The 15,403-nt window shown below is 44.3% G+C and overlaps 1 protein-coding gene across 3 annotated transcripts in view; it reads right to left on the reverse strand.

Annotated features, from left to right (window-relative positions):
• Positions 1 to 766: 766 nt before the first annotated feature.
• Positions 767 to 15,403, reverse strand: part of LOC129859893 (serine/threonine-protein kinase 11-interacting protein-like) — a 42,870-nt gene continuing 28,233 nt past the window's right edge. For 2 of the 3 annotated variants that reach the window (XM_055930112.1, XM_055930114.1), the window contains exons 23-26: positions 13,158 to 13,242; positions 12,068 to 12,150; positions 8,659 to 8,885; positions 767 to 1,918 (exon numbers count right to left, since the gene is read on the reverse strand). In XM_055930112.1, the coding sequence (XP_055786087.1) occupies positions 1,778 to 1,918; positions 8,659 to 8,885; positions 12,068 to 12,150; positions 13,158 to 13,242 (536 nt within the window). In that variant the 3' untranslated portion in view covers positions 767 to 1,777. The remainder of the gene's footprint in view (positions 1,919 to 8,658; positions 8,886 to 12,067; positions 12,151 to 13,157; positions 13,243 to 15,403) is intronic. The other variant, XM_055930115.1, reaches the window with a different exon arrangement.

Raw genomic sequence — 15,403 nt, forward strand, 5'->3', positions numbered from 1 at the left:
CCCTGATCTATAGCCACCATGGTTATTATAATGACCCTGCTGGTGATGTATGAATATTTGAACTTCTGGAATGAATGGCCACATGTACTCTTAACTCTCCACTCAGCCCAGCCAGAAGAGAACTGCCGTCCCCTTTGAGCATGGTTACTCTCCAGGTTTCTTCCTAGGTTGCTGCCTTCTAGTGAGTTTTTCCTAGCCGTTGTGCGGATTCTTCTTTGGAGATTTGGTCCTGACCAATCTCTCCCTGAAAGGAAATCATTTAACATCTAGAGGGTTTTAAAGTGCGTCCTTCTTTCCTTCCTTCCTTCCTTCCTTGTGAGCCCTGATATGACAGGAATGGATAGACAGACTATCAGTGTGATGGTTAAGCCTATAAATCTATTTCAAAGCTTCGTGTAACTTTTCAGAATTTGTATTCCTCCTATGAAAAATGTCACTTGGTGTGGAAATGTTCTTGTATTACACAAAATCTTAGGAATTGTCAAATATTTCATTGAAGAACCGCAAGTGTGTCTGATGGGGCAGAAAGTGATGATTATTGGTAGTTGTGTGGCCACGTGGATGACTGGAGGATTAGCGTGACGACGGGGATGGGGGGGGGTGCATTGCTGCGGTTGTGGTTGACGTTGGGCTGACCGTGTGAGAACAATGAAAAACCCCTCTGGAACTACATGCTTACAGAGGGAAACGTAGCTATTGGAACTTTCTCACTGTGAAAATGAAAGAGTTGGACAAACATGTGGAAATACAGTGTCATAAGAGGATGTATTGTACCACAGATATGCATTTTTATTTAAAGTATAAAAAGCTAGTTTTTTATCATTGATTTGCTGACGGTAAATAAATTAAGTGACACACATCTGTTTGTCGTCCACTTCTACACATCTTTTCATCTGTCTACGTCAAAAATAGTATTCACTTGACATTCGCAATATAGTTAAACTGCATTAGAGGTATTAGCATAAGACTACACATTTTAACAGACAGCCACAAACCAACTAACACCTCCCACTTTAAAACAGGTCAGTCAGAACCCTTCCCTTTCACATTCCCTATCATGCGTATTCTGCACTTTTCCCAAGAATACAGAACACAGATACTGTCCCGGTTCATTGCCTTGGCTGCAACTCTTCACTTGGGTTGCCCTTACTTTGGCCTTCAGTTGCCCTTTTCCTTTACATAATCACAGTGCAGAGACATCAAAAGCCCCTGATTAAAAAGAAAATAACTAAGAGGTGTCACGTCAGAGGTGTCTGGAGCGGAGCCTCACGGGATGGCTAGAGAGCCTTGTGTCGAGCGTGTGATGTCACAACTCACTGCTCCAGTCCCCGGACTCCTGATGAAGTTACAGTCCACTGAGCTTCAGAGGAATGGACTAACTTCCTTGATAACACACACACACAATTACCCCCAACTCACATTTTTGCTTACCCCTTTCTCCCTCCTTATCCTGTCCTCACCCCCCTGAGAGAAACACATGATTCCCCCTCACCCCTTTCACATATTCAAGGTGCATTAGAACGTAGCAGGACTGGCAACACCACAAGGCACTCTCCCTGGCTGGCTATACTGGCAGGGTTATAAAATGGACGGGATTCAGATGAGGCGTTAACAGATCAGTGCTTTTGTAAAAGTGACCAAACATCAGGAAATCATAGTTGGCTTTAAACCAGGTAAACATACTGTCCTATTGAGGGACACGTCTGACAGTGAAGAGACAGACAGACCAACACTCATGCAGGTGCACACACACAGTTGGAAGGGTGGGTGTTTTCCCTCAGGCTGGTAGGGTGAGGTTGGTGATGGCGAGTTTGACTCCGAACATGTTCTCCCATTGTGTTCTGACCCAGACCAGCAGGCCCTGCACCAGCTCTGCACTGTCAGAGTGCAACGACCACGTCTTCTCCTCCTTCACTATCTGCACAGGAAACACACAGACACTCATATGCTCAAATTAAATCAAACTTTATTTGCCACATGTGCCGAATACAACAAGTGTAGACTTTACCGTGAAATGCTTACTTACAAGCCCTTAACCAACAGTGCAGTTCAAGAAGAAGAAAATATTTACCAAGTAGACTAAAATAAAAAGGAATAATAAAAAGTAACACAATAACGAGGTTATATACAGAGGGCACCGGTACCGAGTCAGTGTGGAGGCTATATACAGGGGGCACCGGTACTGAGTCAGTGTGGAGGCTATATACAGGGGGCACCGGTACCGAGTCAGTGTGGAGGCTATATACAGGGGGCACCGGTACCGAGTCAGTGTGGAGGCTATATACAGGGGGCACCGGTACCAAGTCAGTGTGGAGGCTATATACAGGGGGCACCGGTACCAAGTCAGTGTGCGGGGGTACAGGCTAGTTGAGGTAATCTGTACATGCAGGTGGTGGCGAAGTGACTATGCATAGGTAACAAACAAACAGCGAGTAGCGGCAGTGTACAAAGGGGAGGGGGGGGGTGTCAATGTAAATTGTCATTGGTGATGTGGACACCAAGGAACTTGAAACTCTTGACCCACTCCCTTACAGCCCCGTCGATGTTGATCGAGGCATGTTCGGCCCGCCTTTTCCTGTAGTCCACAATCAGTTCCTTTGTCTTGCTCACATTGAGAGAGAGGTTGTTGTCCTGGCACCACATTGCCAGTTCTCTGACCTCCTCCCTATAGGCTGTCTCATCGTTGTCGGTGATCAGGCCTACCACTGTTGTGTCGTCAGCAAACATAATGATGGTGTTGGAGTCGTGTTTGGCCACGCAGTCGTGGGTGAACAGGGAATACAGGAGGGGACTAAGTACACACCCCTGAGGGGCCCCAGTGTTAAGGATCAGCGTGGCTGACGTGTTGTTTTCCTACTCTTACCACCTGGGGGCGGCCCGTCAGGAAGTCCAGGATCCAGTTGCAGAGGGAGGTGTTTAGTCCCAGGGTCCTTAGCTTAGTGATGAGCTTCATGGGCACTATGGTGTTGAACGCTGAGCTGTAGTCAATGAATAGCACTCTCACATTGGTGTTCCTTTTGTCCAGGTGAGAAAGGGCAGTGTGGAGTGCGATTGAGATTGCGTCATCTGTGGATCTGTTGGGGTGGTATGCGAATTGGAGTGGGTCTAGGGTGTCCGGGAGGATGCTGTTGATGTTAGCGATGACCAGCCTTTCAAAGCACTTCATGGCTACCGACGTGAGTGCCACGGGGCGGTAATCATTTACCAAATAAAATGTTTTATTTGTCACATACACATGGTTAGCGATGTTAATGCGAGTGTAGCGAAATGCGTGTGCTTCTAGTTCCGACAATGCAGTAATAACCAACGAGTAATCTAACCTAACAATTCCATAACTACTACCTTATACACACAAGTGTAAAGGGATAAAGAATATGTACATAAAGATATATGAATGAGTGATGGTACAGAACGGCATAGGCAAGATGCAGTAGATGGTATCGAGTACAGTATATACATATGAGATGAGTAATGTAGGGTATGTAAACATAAAAGTGCATAGTTTAAAGTGGCTAGTGGTACATGTATTACATAAAGATGGCAAGATGCAGTAGATGATAGAGTTGAGTCAGTATGTTGGCAGCAGCCACTCAATGTTAGTGGTGGCTGTTTAACAATCCGATGGCCTTGAGATAGAAGCTGTTTTTCAGTCTCTCGGTCCCTGCTTTGATGCACCTGTACTGACCTCGCCTTCTGGATGATAGCGGGGTGAACAGGCAGTGGCTCGGGTGGTTGTTGTCCTTGATGATCTTTATGGCCTTCCTGTGACATCGGGTGGTGTAGGTGTCCTGGAGGGCAGGTAGCCCCCAGTGATAAGTTGTGCAGACCTCACTACCCTCTGGAGAGCCTTACGGTTGTGGGCGGAGCAGTTGCCGTACCAGGCAGCGATACAGCCCGACAGGATTCTCTCGATTGTGCATCTGTAGACTTTTGTGAGTGCTTTTGGTGACAAGCCAAATTTATTCAGCCTCCTGAGGTTGAAGAGGCGCTGCTACGCCTTCTTCACAACACTGTCTGTGTGGGTGGACCAATTCAGTTTGTCCGTGATGTGTACGCAGAGGAACTTAAAACTTACTACCCTCTCCACTACTGTCCCGTCGATGTGGATAGGGGGGTGCTCCCTCTGCTGTTTCCTGAAGTCCACAATCATCTCCTTTGTTTTGTTGACGTTGAGTGTGTGAGGTTATTTTCCTGAGACCACACTCCGAGGGCCCTCACCTCCTCCCTGTAGGCCGTCTCGTCGTTGCTGGTAATCAAGCCTACCACTGTAGTGTCGTCCGCAAACTTGATGATTGAGTTGGAGGCGTGCATGGCCACGCAGTCGTGGGTGAACAGGGAGTACAGGAGAGGGCTCAGAACGCACCCCTGTGGGGCCCCAGTGTTGAGGATCAGCGGGGTGGAGATGTTGTTACCTACCCTCAACACCTGGGGGCGGCCCGTCAGGAAGTCCAGTACCCAGTTGCACAGGGCGGGGTCGAGACCCAGGGTCTCGAGCTTGATGACGAGTTTGGAGGGTACTATGGTTTTAAATGCTGAGCTGTAGTCGATGAAAGGCATTCTCACATAGGTATTCCTCTTGTCCAGATGGGTTAAGACAGTGTGCAGTGTGGTTGCGATTGTGTCGTCTGTGGACCTATTGGGGCGGTAAGCAAATTGGAGTGGGTCTAGGGTGTCAGGTAGGGTGGAGGTGATATGGTCCTTGACTAGTCTCTCAAAGCACTTCATGATGACGGAAGTGAGTGCTACGGGGCGGTAGTCGTTTAGCTCAGTTACCTTAGCTTTCTTGGGAACAGGAACAATGGTGGCCCTCTTGAAGCATGTGGGAACAGCAGACTGGGATAAGGATTGATTGAATATGTCCGTAAACACACCAGCCAGCTGGTCTGCGCATGCTCTGAGGACGCGGCTGGGGATGCCGTCTCAGCCTGCAGCCTTGCGAGGGTTAACACGTTTAAATGTTTTACTCACGTCGGCTGCAGTGAAGGAGAGCCCGCAGGTTTTGGTAGCGGGCCGTTTCAGTGGCACTGTATTGTCCTCAAAGCGAGCAAAGAAGTTATTTAGTCTGTCTGGGAGCAAGACATCCTGGTCCGCGACGGGGCTGGTTTTCTTTTTGTAATCCGTGATTGACTGTAGACCCTGCCACATACCTCGTGTCTGAGCCGTTGAATTACAACTCTACTTTGTCTCTATACTGACGCTTAGCTTGTTTGATTGCCTTGCGGAGGGAATAGCTACACTGTTTGTATTCGGTCATGTTTCCGGTCACCTTGCCCTGGTTAAAAGCAGTGGTTCGCGCTTTCAGTTTCGCACGAATGCTGCCATCAATCCACGGTTTCTGGTTTGGGAATGTTTTAGTTGCTGTGGGTACGACATCGCCGATGCACTTTCTAATGAACTCGCTCACCGAATCAGCGTATTCGTCAATGTTGCTGTTGGACGCAATGCGGAACATATCCCAATCCACGTGATCGAAGCAGTCTTGAAGCGTGGAATCAGATTGGTCGGACCAGCGTTGAACAGACCTGAGCGCGGGAGCTTCTTGTTTTAGTTTCTGTCTGTAGGCTGGAAGCAATAAAATGGAGTCGTGGTCAGCTTTTCCGAAAGGAGGTCGGGGGAGGACCTTATATGCGTCGCGGAAGTTAGAATGACAATGATCCAGGGTTTTACTAGCCCTGGTTGCGCAATCGATATGCTGATAGAATTTAGGGAGTCTTGTTTTCAGATTAGCCTTGTTAAAATCCCCAGCTACAATGAATGCAGCCTCAGGATATGTGGTTTCCAGTTTACATAGAGTCAAATATACTTCGTTCAGGGCCATCGATGTGTCTGCTTGGGGGGAATATGTACGGCTGTGATTATAATCGAAGAGAATTCCCTTGGTAGATAATGCGGTCGACATTTGATTGTGAGGAATTCTAAGTCAGGTGAACAGAAGGACTTGAGTTTCTGTATGTTGTTATGATCACACCACGTCTCGTTAATCATAAGGCATACCCCCTGCCCCTCTTCTTACCAGAAAGATGCTTCTGTCGGCGCGATGCGTGAAGAAACCAGCTGGCTGCACCGACTCCGATAGCGTCTCTCGAGTGAGCCATGTTTCCGTGAAGCAAAGAACGTTACAGTCTCTGATGTCTCTCTGGAAGGCAACCCTTGCTCGGATTTCATCAACCTTGTTGTCAAGAGGCTGGACATTGGCGAGTAGTATGCTAGGGAGTGGAGCGCGATGTGCCCGTATCCGGAGCCTGACCAGAAGACCGCTTCGTTTGCCCCTTTTACGGCGTCGTTTTTTAGGTTCGCCGGCTGGGATCAGATCCATTGTCCTGGGTGGAAGGCAAAACACAGGATCCACTTCGGGAAAGTCATATTCCTGGTCGTAATGATGGTGAGTTGACGTTGCTCTTATATTCAGTAGTTCCTCCCGACTGTATGTAATGAAACCTAAGATTAGGCAGGTTACCTTCGCTTCATTGGGCACAGGGACTATGGTGGTCTGCTTGAAACATGTATACGCATACACACACCTATATCATGTGGTTTGGTACATGGCAAAGAATGAGTTGCTGGCAACTTCAAATTTTTGGAAGTGATGGAACAATGCTTGAAAGTATTGATTGTTTGAAATATCTGGGTTTGAGGATAGATTCTGAATGATCTTTTGGATAGCATATAGATTATATTAGAAAAACAACAAACTATACGCCTGGGTTACAATACAGAGTTGTTTTACTGTATCCATTACAAAGACCGTAGTAAACCATCTGCTGCTTCCTGTCCTAGACTATAGTGAAATCTTTCAAATCACAACCAAGACCTTACTTTGAGAATTCGATGTCATAATCTTTGCAGATTCATTCTTGTATATCATTATAAGACATCATTGCACAATGTCTGAATCACTAAATGGACTGTCCCTCCCAAACAGAAGACAACTGCATTAGAACCAATTTATTTCTTAAATGGATCAACTTAAAAAACATGTTTTGTCGTGTTGTGTATATTTATTAAAAGGAACACCCAAATGACAAATCATTTACCTATCAAAATCAGGACATTAAAATCACACATTGAATTTAAGAAAGCCCTTTTTTAAATGTTAAGATCAAAACTGTTTTTTAAACTAATAGAAACATCACCATGTGATGACATTTGTAAATATGTACACTACCGGTCAAAAGGTAAAACACCTACTCATTCAAGGGTTTTTCTTTATTTTTACTATTTCCTAAATTGTAGAATAATAGTGAAGACTCAAAACTATGAAATAACACATATGGAATCATGTAGTAACCAAAAAAAGTGTTAAACAAATCTAAATATATTTTACATTTGAGTTTCTTTAAAGCAGCCACCCTTTGCGTGAATCAGGCCTTCATGGTCGATTCGCGCAAAGAAACCACCACTAAAGGACAGCAATAATAAGAAACACGAGCAATGGACATTAGACCGGTGGAAATCTTTCCTTCAGTCTGATGAGCCCAAATTTAAGATTTTTGGTTCCAACCACCGTGTCTTTGTGAGACGCAGAGTAGGTGAAGGGTTGATCTCGGCGTGTGTGGTTCCCACCGTGAAGCATGGAGGAGGTGGTGTGATGGTGCTTTGCAGGTGATACTGTTGGTGATTTTAGAATTCAAGGCACATTTAACCAGCATGGCTAGCACAGCAATACGCCATCCCATCTGGTTTGAGCTTAGTGGGGCTATCATTTGTTTTTCAACAGGACAATGACCCAACACAACTCCAGGCTGTGTAAGGGCTATTTGACCAAGAAGGAGAGTGATGGAGATTTGCATCAGATGACCTGGCCTCCACAATCACCCAACAACCCAATTGAGATGGTTTGGGATAAGTTGGACCACAGAGCGAAGGAAAAGCAGCCAACAAGTGCTCAGCATATGTGGGAACTCCTTCAAGACGGTTGGAAAAGCATTCCAGGTGAAGCTGGTTGAGAGAATGCCAAGAGTGTGCAAAGCTGTCAAAGGCAATGGGTAGCTACTTTGAAGAATCTCAAATATAAAATATATTTTGATTTGTTTAACACTTTTTTGGTTAATACATGATTCCATGTGTTATTCATAGTTTTGAAATACAATGGAGAAAATAGTAAAAATAAAGAAACCCTTGAATGAGTAGGTGTGTCCAAACTTTTGACTGGTACTGTACATATTACCTCGACTAACCTGTACCCCCGCACATTGACACGGTACCAAAACCCCCTGTATATAGCCTTGTTATTGTTATTTTATAGTGTTGTACATTTTCTTTTTTTACTTTAGTTTATTTAGTAAATATTTTCTTAACTCTTATTTTTCTCATAAAACTGCCTTGTTGGTTAGGGGCTTGTAAGTAAGCATTTCACGGTTGGATTTGGCGCATGTGACAAATAAAATTAGATTTCATTGTTATTAGACAGTAGTTGCCACATTCTTCTTCTTACTAAGTATTGTTTATTTGTTAGTTGTTTTCATCTGGACACTCTTGAAAACAGGATGATGCATCTCAAGAGATTTCATCCTGAAAAATGTCTAATAAAACATACAAAACGTGTGCCCAGCTTTGCTCATGATAGCATTTAGCTTATCCAGCTTACCCTTGAGAACTTGGAAGAAGTCCTTCCTAATTTAAGACCAATCACATGTCTCTTTCCTCCCTCAGTCTCACCTCATCGTAAAGCTTGATGTCCATTCTGCACGGGTCAGACGACCATAGATGGACAGAGCTGACACAGCTGATTGGCTGGGTCTCCTGAACAGTGACCCGCCCACTGCAGGGTTCCCCGTTCTCATTGGCTGATGGGTGGGGCAAGCTCTTGCTCCATTGGTGGTCTTCGTTGAGCAGGTACAGTGTTTCCCGAGTGGCCAGCACTGTCAGAGGGGTCACACTGTCTTCTGGCAGAGAGAACAAATACAACATGCATTTGGATAAATGTTTAAACCCCCTCCCCCCTGTACAGATTATAATCATATACTTGCATCTAAATAGTTGGCTTGTATTGTATTTATCTAACCGGGGGCCTCATGGCACGTCTCAAAGTGTTTAACCGTCTGGTTAACAGACACAGGGAGAGCCATATCAGTGGGACGTCGGTACTGTGGTGAGATAAGACAAAGAGCTCTCATCTCCCCAGCACCCCCACTGGGAAACAGCTGCCTCTCTCTCCCCTCTCCTCTTCTTCATCTCCTCTCAGTGTTGATCTACTCCATTAAACCAGGAAGGAACTGTCCAGCTTTGATCAGTCGACAATCAATCACCAGGGGTATAGGGTGATAAATAAGAGTCCTGCAACACTGGATCTGACTCGACTTTATTTCGATTTTTTTGTTTCACCAGGTAGGCCAGTTGAGAACAGGTTCTCATTTAAAACTGCGACCTGGCCAAGATAAAGCAAAGCAGTGTGACAAAAACAACACAGAGTTACACATGGGATAAACAAACGTACAGTCAATAACACAATGGAAAAGTCTATATACAGTGTGTGCAAATTAAGTAAGATTAGTATATGGGGCTTACCCAAGAAGACTCAAGGTTGTAATCGCAGCCAAAGGTGCTTCAACAAAGTACAGAGTAAAGGATCTGAACACTAATGTAAATGTGATAGAAAAATCTGTATACAGCGTGTGCAAATGAAGTTAGGAGGTAAGGCAATAAATAGGCCAATAGTGGCGAAGTATTTACAATTTAGCAATTTACACTGGAGTGATATGTGCAGATGAGGATGTGCAAGTAGAAATACTGGTGTGCAAAAGAGCAGAAAAACAAAAACAAATATGGGGATGAGGTAGGTAGTTCGTTGGATGGGCTATTTACATATGGGCTGTGTACAGCTGCAGCGATCTGTAAGCTGCTCTGACAACTGACGCTTACAGTTAGACGACAGTGATCTCCTACAGGGAGAGAGAGTCATGCAATACTGGGTCTGACTAGACTACAGTGATCTCCTATAGGGAGAGACAGTGAGAGGACTATGTAGGGAGTGATATACGTAATAGTCCTCCCTCATTCTCCCCACACCAGTCCACTGAAGTCCAGGGATATAAAGTGGCTGGACTCAAATGGTTGGACACTTTCCTATGTCAATGGATATATTACCTATTCAATTCCTCCGGATGTTTAAACCCAGTTTAAAACCCTTCTATTCCTCCATCCTTCTGCTGTTTAAACCCAGTTTTAAACCCTTCTATTCCTCTAACCTCCTGGTGTTTAAACCCAGTTTAAAACAAATCCTCCATCCTCCTGATGTTTAAACACAGTTTAAAACTCTTCAGCAGAGGCAGGTCAGTGCATGCTACAATTACAGTAGTTAACATTCTTTCACCTGCACAGCCCATAGCCTGCAGCCATGCTTGGCTACAGATGCAAAGTCTGCACCCACAGGCTGGGAAAGACACAGATACACTCAATTACACAGAGAAACATTAACATTTACGCATTGCACACACATACATACACGCAAAATGAAAACAATTTCAACGATTTTACTGAGTTACAGTTCATATAAGGAAATCAGTCAATTGAAATAAATTCATTAGGCCCTAATCTATGGATTTCACATGACCGAGCAGGGGCGCAGCCATTTGTGGGCCTGGGAGGGCATAAGCCCACCCACTGGGGTGCCAGACCCACCCACTGGGGTGCCAGACCCACCCACTGGGGAGCCAGGCCCACCCACTGGGGAGCCAGGCCCACCCACTGGGGGCTTTATTACAGACAAAAATACTCCTCAGTTTCATCAGCTGTCTGGGTGGCTGGTCTCAGACGATCCCCAGGTGAAAAAGCCAGATGTGGAGGTCCTGGGCTGGCATGGTTACACGTGGTCTGCAGTTGTGAGGCCGGTTGGACGTACTGCCAAATTCTCTAAAATGGCGTTGGAGGCGGTTTATGGTACAAAAATGAACATTCAATTCTCCTGCAACAGCTCTGATGGCCATTCCTGCAGCCAGCATGCCAATTGCACGCTCCATCATGAGACATCTATGGCATTGTGTTGTGTGACAAAACTGCACATTTTTAGAAGTAGCCTTTTATTGTCCCCAGCACAAGTTGCACATGTGTAATGAGCATGCTACTTCTTAGGGCTAGGCGTCCCGCTTGCGGGACAACTTCCGGTGAAACTGGAGGGCACGCAATTCAAATAAATAATCATACAAATTATTGATATTAAACATTTAGGTACATACAAGTGTCTTATATTGGTTGAAAGCTTAAATTATTTTTAATCTAACTGCAAGGTCCAATTTACAGTAGCCATTACAGCGAAAGCATGCCATGCAATTGTTTGAGGAAGGCACCCCACATCAAAATATCTTTCCACCGGCACAGGTTTCATAAATTCACAAACAGCGATTAAATATTCACTTACCTTTTGAAAATCTTCCTCTGATTTGTCATCCAAAGGGCCCCAGCTATAACATGTAGTGTCGTTTTGTTAGATAAAATCCTTCTTTATATCCCAAAAAGTCTGTTTAGTCTGTTTAGCTGTTCATCGATTTGAGTAATCCACTCATTCAACATGCAGAGAAAGGAATCCGAAAATCTCAAAATGCGTTTCTATTTACTCCTCAGATACCCTAAAATATAATCAAACTATAATATTTCTTACGGAAAGAAGTATGTTCAATAGGAAACCGATTTTAGCAGGTGCGTCTCGTCTTCATGGCGCCCGCAAACACGAATTTCCAAGACTGTGTCCCTGTACTGAAACTGATATTTCTTATTCGATTTGGAAGTTACAAGCCTGAAACCTTGAACATAGACTGCTGACACCATGTGGAAGCCATAGGAATTGCATCCTAGGAGCTAGGACTGAGTATGCCCTTATACTTGCCATTGTAAGAGCATAGTCTATCAAACAAAAACATTTCTGGTTGGTTTATCTTTGTATTTTCTCATACCGTATCTATTGTGTTATATTCCTCTACATTATTTTAACATTTCTACAAATGTCTAACTTCTATTTTCTTTCCAATGGTACCAATTATATGCATATCCTGGCTTTAGGGCCTGAGCAACAGGCAGTTTACTTTGGGCATGTCATTCAGGCGGAAATTGAGAACACACACTTCTAATGTACCTTGATGTAGAAAGGACAGGAGGTAGAAGAACTGTGGCTGGCCATCCTCCACATCAGTCTGCATGTCTTCACACACTAGGGGCCTGGGGAGACACAGAGGAAAGGCTTACATAAGAGACAACCAGGGTAATATTCACAACGTCACGTTGTACATTAGGCCCATACACCACATCAGACTCTGAATCTAAGTGCTTTTGAGACGGGGCAGATCTCAAAAGTGTGGAGATATGCCTATTTTTCCTGATTCATATCTGTATCACAGACAGATAAAGACGACTTTGGTCTATGGTTTCAAAATGGCCTCCTGGGTGAGTTTGTTTTCGAAAGTGAGCAGACAGAGGTAATACTAATTCTGTGTAGTATTTTGTGGTTTCTAAAGTGACCATGTTAACAGTTATTCCAACTATATCCACGATAGTGTGATTATAAAAGCGACACAGAAATAGTAGGCATGATAAACAATTAAACAGTCCTGAGTCATCCTACTGTCTTGTTCAAACAGTGAGTCTGTTCCCTGAGTAGCTGTGGTTTTCAGCTATACAAAAAAGGACCGTATAATAACTAACTGAGTCATGAATTATCTCAGTGAATGTACAGCGTGTTCCATCATTACCACAGAAACAAGGGAAGGGTGGATGGTAAATCCATATACTAAAAATGGTTTCCTTTCCCATCTGCTAGTCCTCACTTCCCAGTCCTTTCAGGTGAGCAAGGATACAAGAAAATCATAGAGGAGGAAGCCACTTCACAGTATTGGGATGAAGCCCCTAAGGACATGGCACTGCAGGATCAGCTCTCTAGTTAAAAGGTAATGCATCGTTAGCGCTTTCTTAGCATCTTGAGGCCAACACATGTAAGACATTAGTGGTTTAGCCACTAATTTAGAGCCCAATTTTCGACAATGTGGAGGTTTAGTAACACCAGACAGAAGTTACCACAGCCTTGTCAGTGTCACAGTGGGGTTAAGAGACAGATGGGCCTATGGCTTGGCTCAATACCATCGAGTGGAGATGGTGAGGATATGACAACATATCCAGGACACATGCAAGTCATTCATGGCAATTATAACATAAATCTGGGCAGTTCGTACCAGAGATGATGCTGTGGGTTGAGCCTGGTGGTGGAGATAGACTTAAGCTTGCTGTCCGACTTGGTAGCCAACTCACGCACCACTCCTGAGGGAGAGATAGAGTGGAGGAAGGGGAAAAAGAATAAGAGAAACGAATTAAGTTTAGTGATGCGTCCCTATCAATGGTTCTCTCAAATCTATTTAAAGTGATACTTTGGGATTTTCGCAATGAAGTCAGATGAACTCGTGGATACCATTTTTATGTCTGCGTGCAGTTTGAAGGAAGTTGCTAACTGGCGTTAGCACAATGACAGGAGGTAGCATGCTAGCAGATATCCATAGACTTCCAGTCATTGCGCTAACATTAGTTAGCATATGCTCGTGAAACTAACTCTAACTTCCTTCATACTGGACACAGACATAAAAATGGTATAGACAAGTTCATCTCCAAAGTATCCCTTTAAATAGAGTTAATTCATGTTTTATGGTTTTTCCATGCGGTGTATTGGAACATCCGCACAATTCATTTCAATGAACTGGGACGATAAATATGTTGATTGAAAGTAAAATCAGAGCTTACACAGACAGAACACCTCACTTCGAACTCTACACTGTATGTAACCGTATATAACCTACGGGAAAATCACACAGGACACGGGCTGGGTTTACACCTGCAGCCCAATTCTGATCTTTTTTCCCATTAATTGGTATTCTGACCAATCAGATCAGCTCTGAAAATGATCTGATGTGATTGGTCAAAAGAACAATTGTGCAGCCGTCTACATCGACCTGGTCAAGGCTTTCGACTGTCAATCACCGTATTCTTATCGGCAGACTCAACAGCCTTGGTTTCTCGAATGACTGCCTCGCCTGGTTCACTAACTACTTCTCAGATAGAGTTCAGTGTGTCAAATCTGAGGGCCTGTTGTCCGGACCTCTGGCAGTCTCTATGGGGGTGCCACAGGGTTCAACTCTGGGGCCGACTCTTTTCTCTGTATATATCAGTGATGTCACTCTTGCTGCGGGTGATTATTTGATCTACCTCTACGCAGACGACACCATTTTGTATACATCTTGTATACATCTGTATACATCCTTCTTTGGACACTGTTAACTAACCTCCAAACGAGTTTCAACGTCATACAACACTCCTCCAATCCAAAGTTAAATCTAGAATTGGCTTCCTATTTCGCAACAAAACCTCCTTCACTCATGCTGCCAAACATACCCTCGTAAAACTGACTATCCTACTGATCCTTGACTTTGGCGATGTCATTTAGAAAATAGCATCCAACACTCTACTCAGCAAACTGGATGCAATCTATTACAGTGGCATCTGTTTTGTCACCAATGCCTCATATACTACCCTCCACTGCGACCTGTATGCTCTCGTTGGCTGGTCCTCGCTACATATTTCTCGCCAAACCCACTGGCTCCTGGTCATCTATAAGTCTTTGCTAGGTAAAGCTCCACCTTATCGCAGTTCGCTGGTCACCATAGCAACACCCACCCGTAGCACACGCTCCAGCAGGTGTATTTCACTGGTCCTCCCCAAAGCCTACACCTACTTTGGCTACCTTTCCTTCCAGTTCTCTGCTGCCAATGACTGGAACAAATTGCAATAATCACTAAAGTTGGAGACATATCTCCGTCACTCATTTTAAGTGTCAGCTGTCAGAGCAGCTTACCGATCGCTGCAGCTGTACACAGTCCATCTGTAAATAGCCCATCCAACCAACTACCTACCTCATCCCCATATTTGTTTTTGTTTTTCTGCTCTTTTGCACACCAGTATTTCTACTTGCACATCCTCATCTGCACATCTATCACTCCAGTGTAAATTGCTAAATTGTAATTACGTCGCCACTATTGGCCTATTTATTGCCTTACCACCTTACTTCATTTGCACACACTGTATACAGATTTTTCTATTGTGTTATTGACTGTATGTTTGTTTATTCCATGTGTAACTCTGTGTTGTTGTTTGTGTCACACTGCTTTGCTTTATCTTGGCCAGGTCGCAGTTGTAAATGAGAACTTGTTCTCAACTGGCCTACCTGGTTAAATAAAGGTGAAACATAAAAAGATGTTTTAAAAAATGAAAGAGAGATCAGAATTGGGCTGCCTGTGTAAACACAGCCAGAGAGTAAGAGAGTCACACCCAAGCAGATCGGATGAGGACTAGGGACAATTCGGGTTGCAAAGGGAGGGTATCTTACTGGAAACTTTTAAAGAATGTTGGTATCTTTCAAGGATTTGATGTACTC

This window comes from Salvelinus fontinalis, chromosome 7 (genome assembly GCF_029448725.1).
Source record: "Salvelinus fontinalis isolate EN_2023a chromosome 7, ASM2944872v1, whole genome shotgun sequence".
Classification (NCBI taxonomy): domain Eukaryota; kingdom Metazoa; phylum Chordata; class Actinopteri; order Salmoniformes; family Salmonidae; genus Salvelinus; species Salvelinus fontinalis.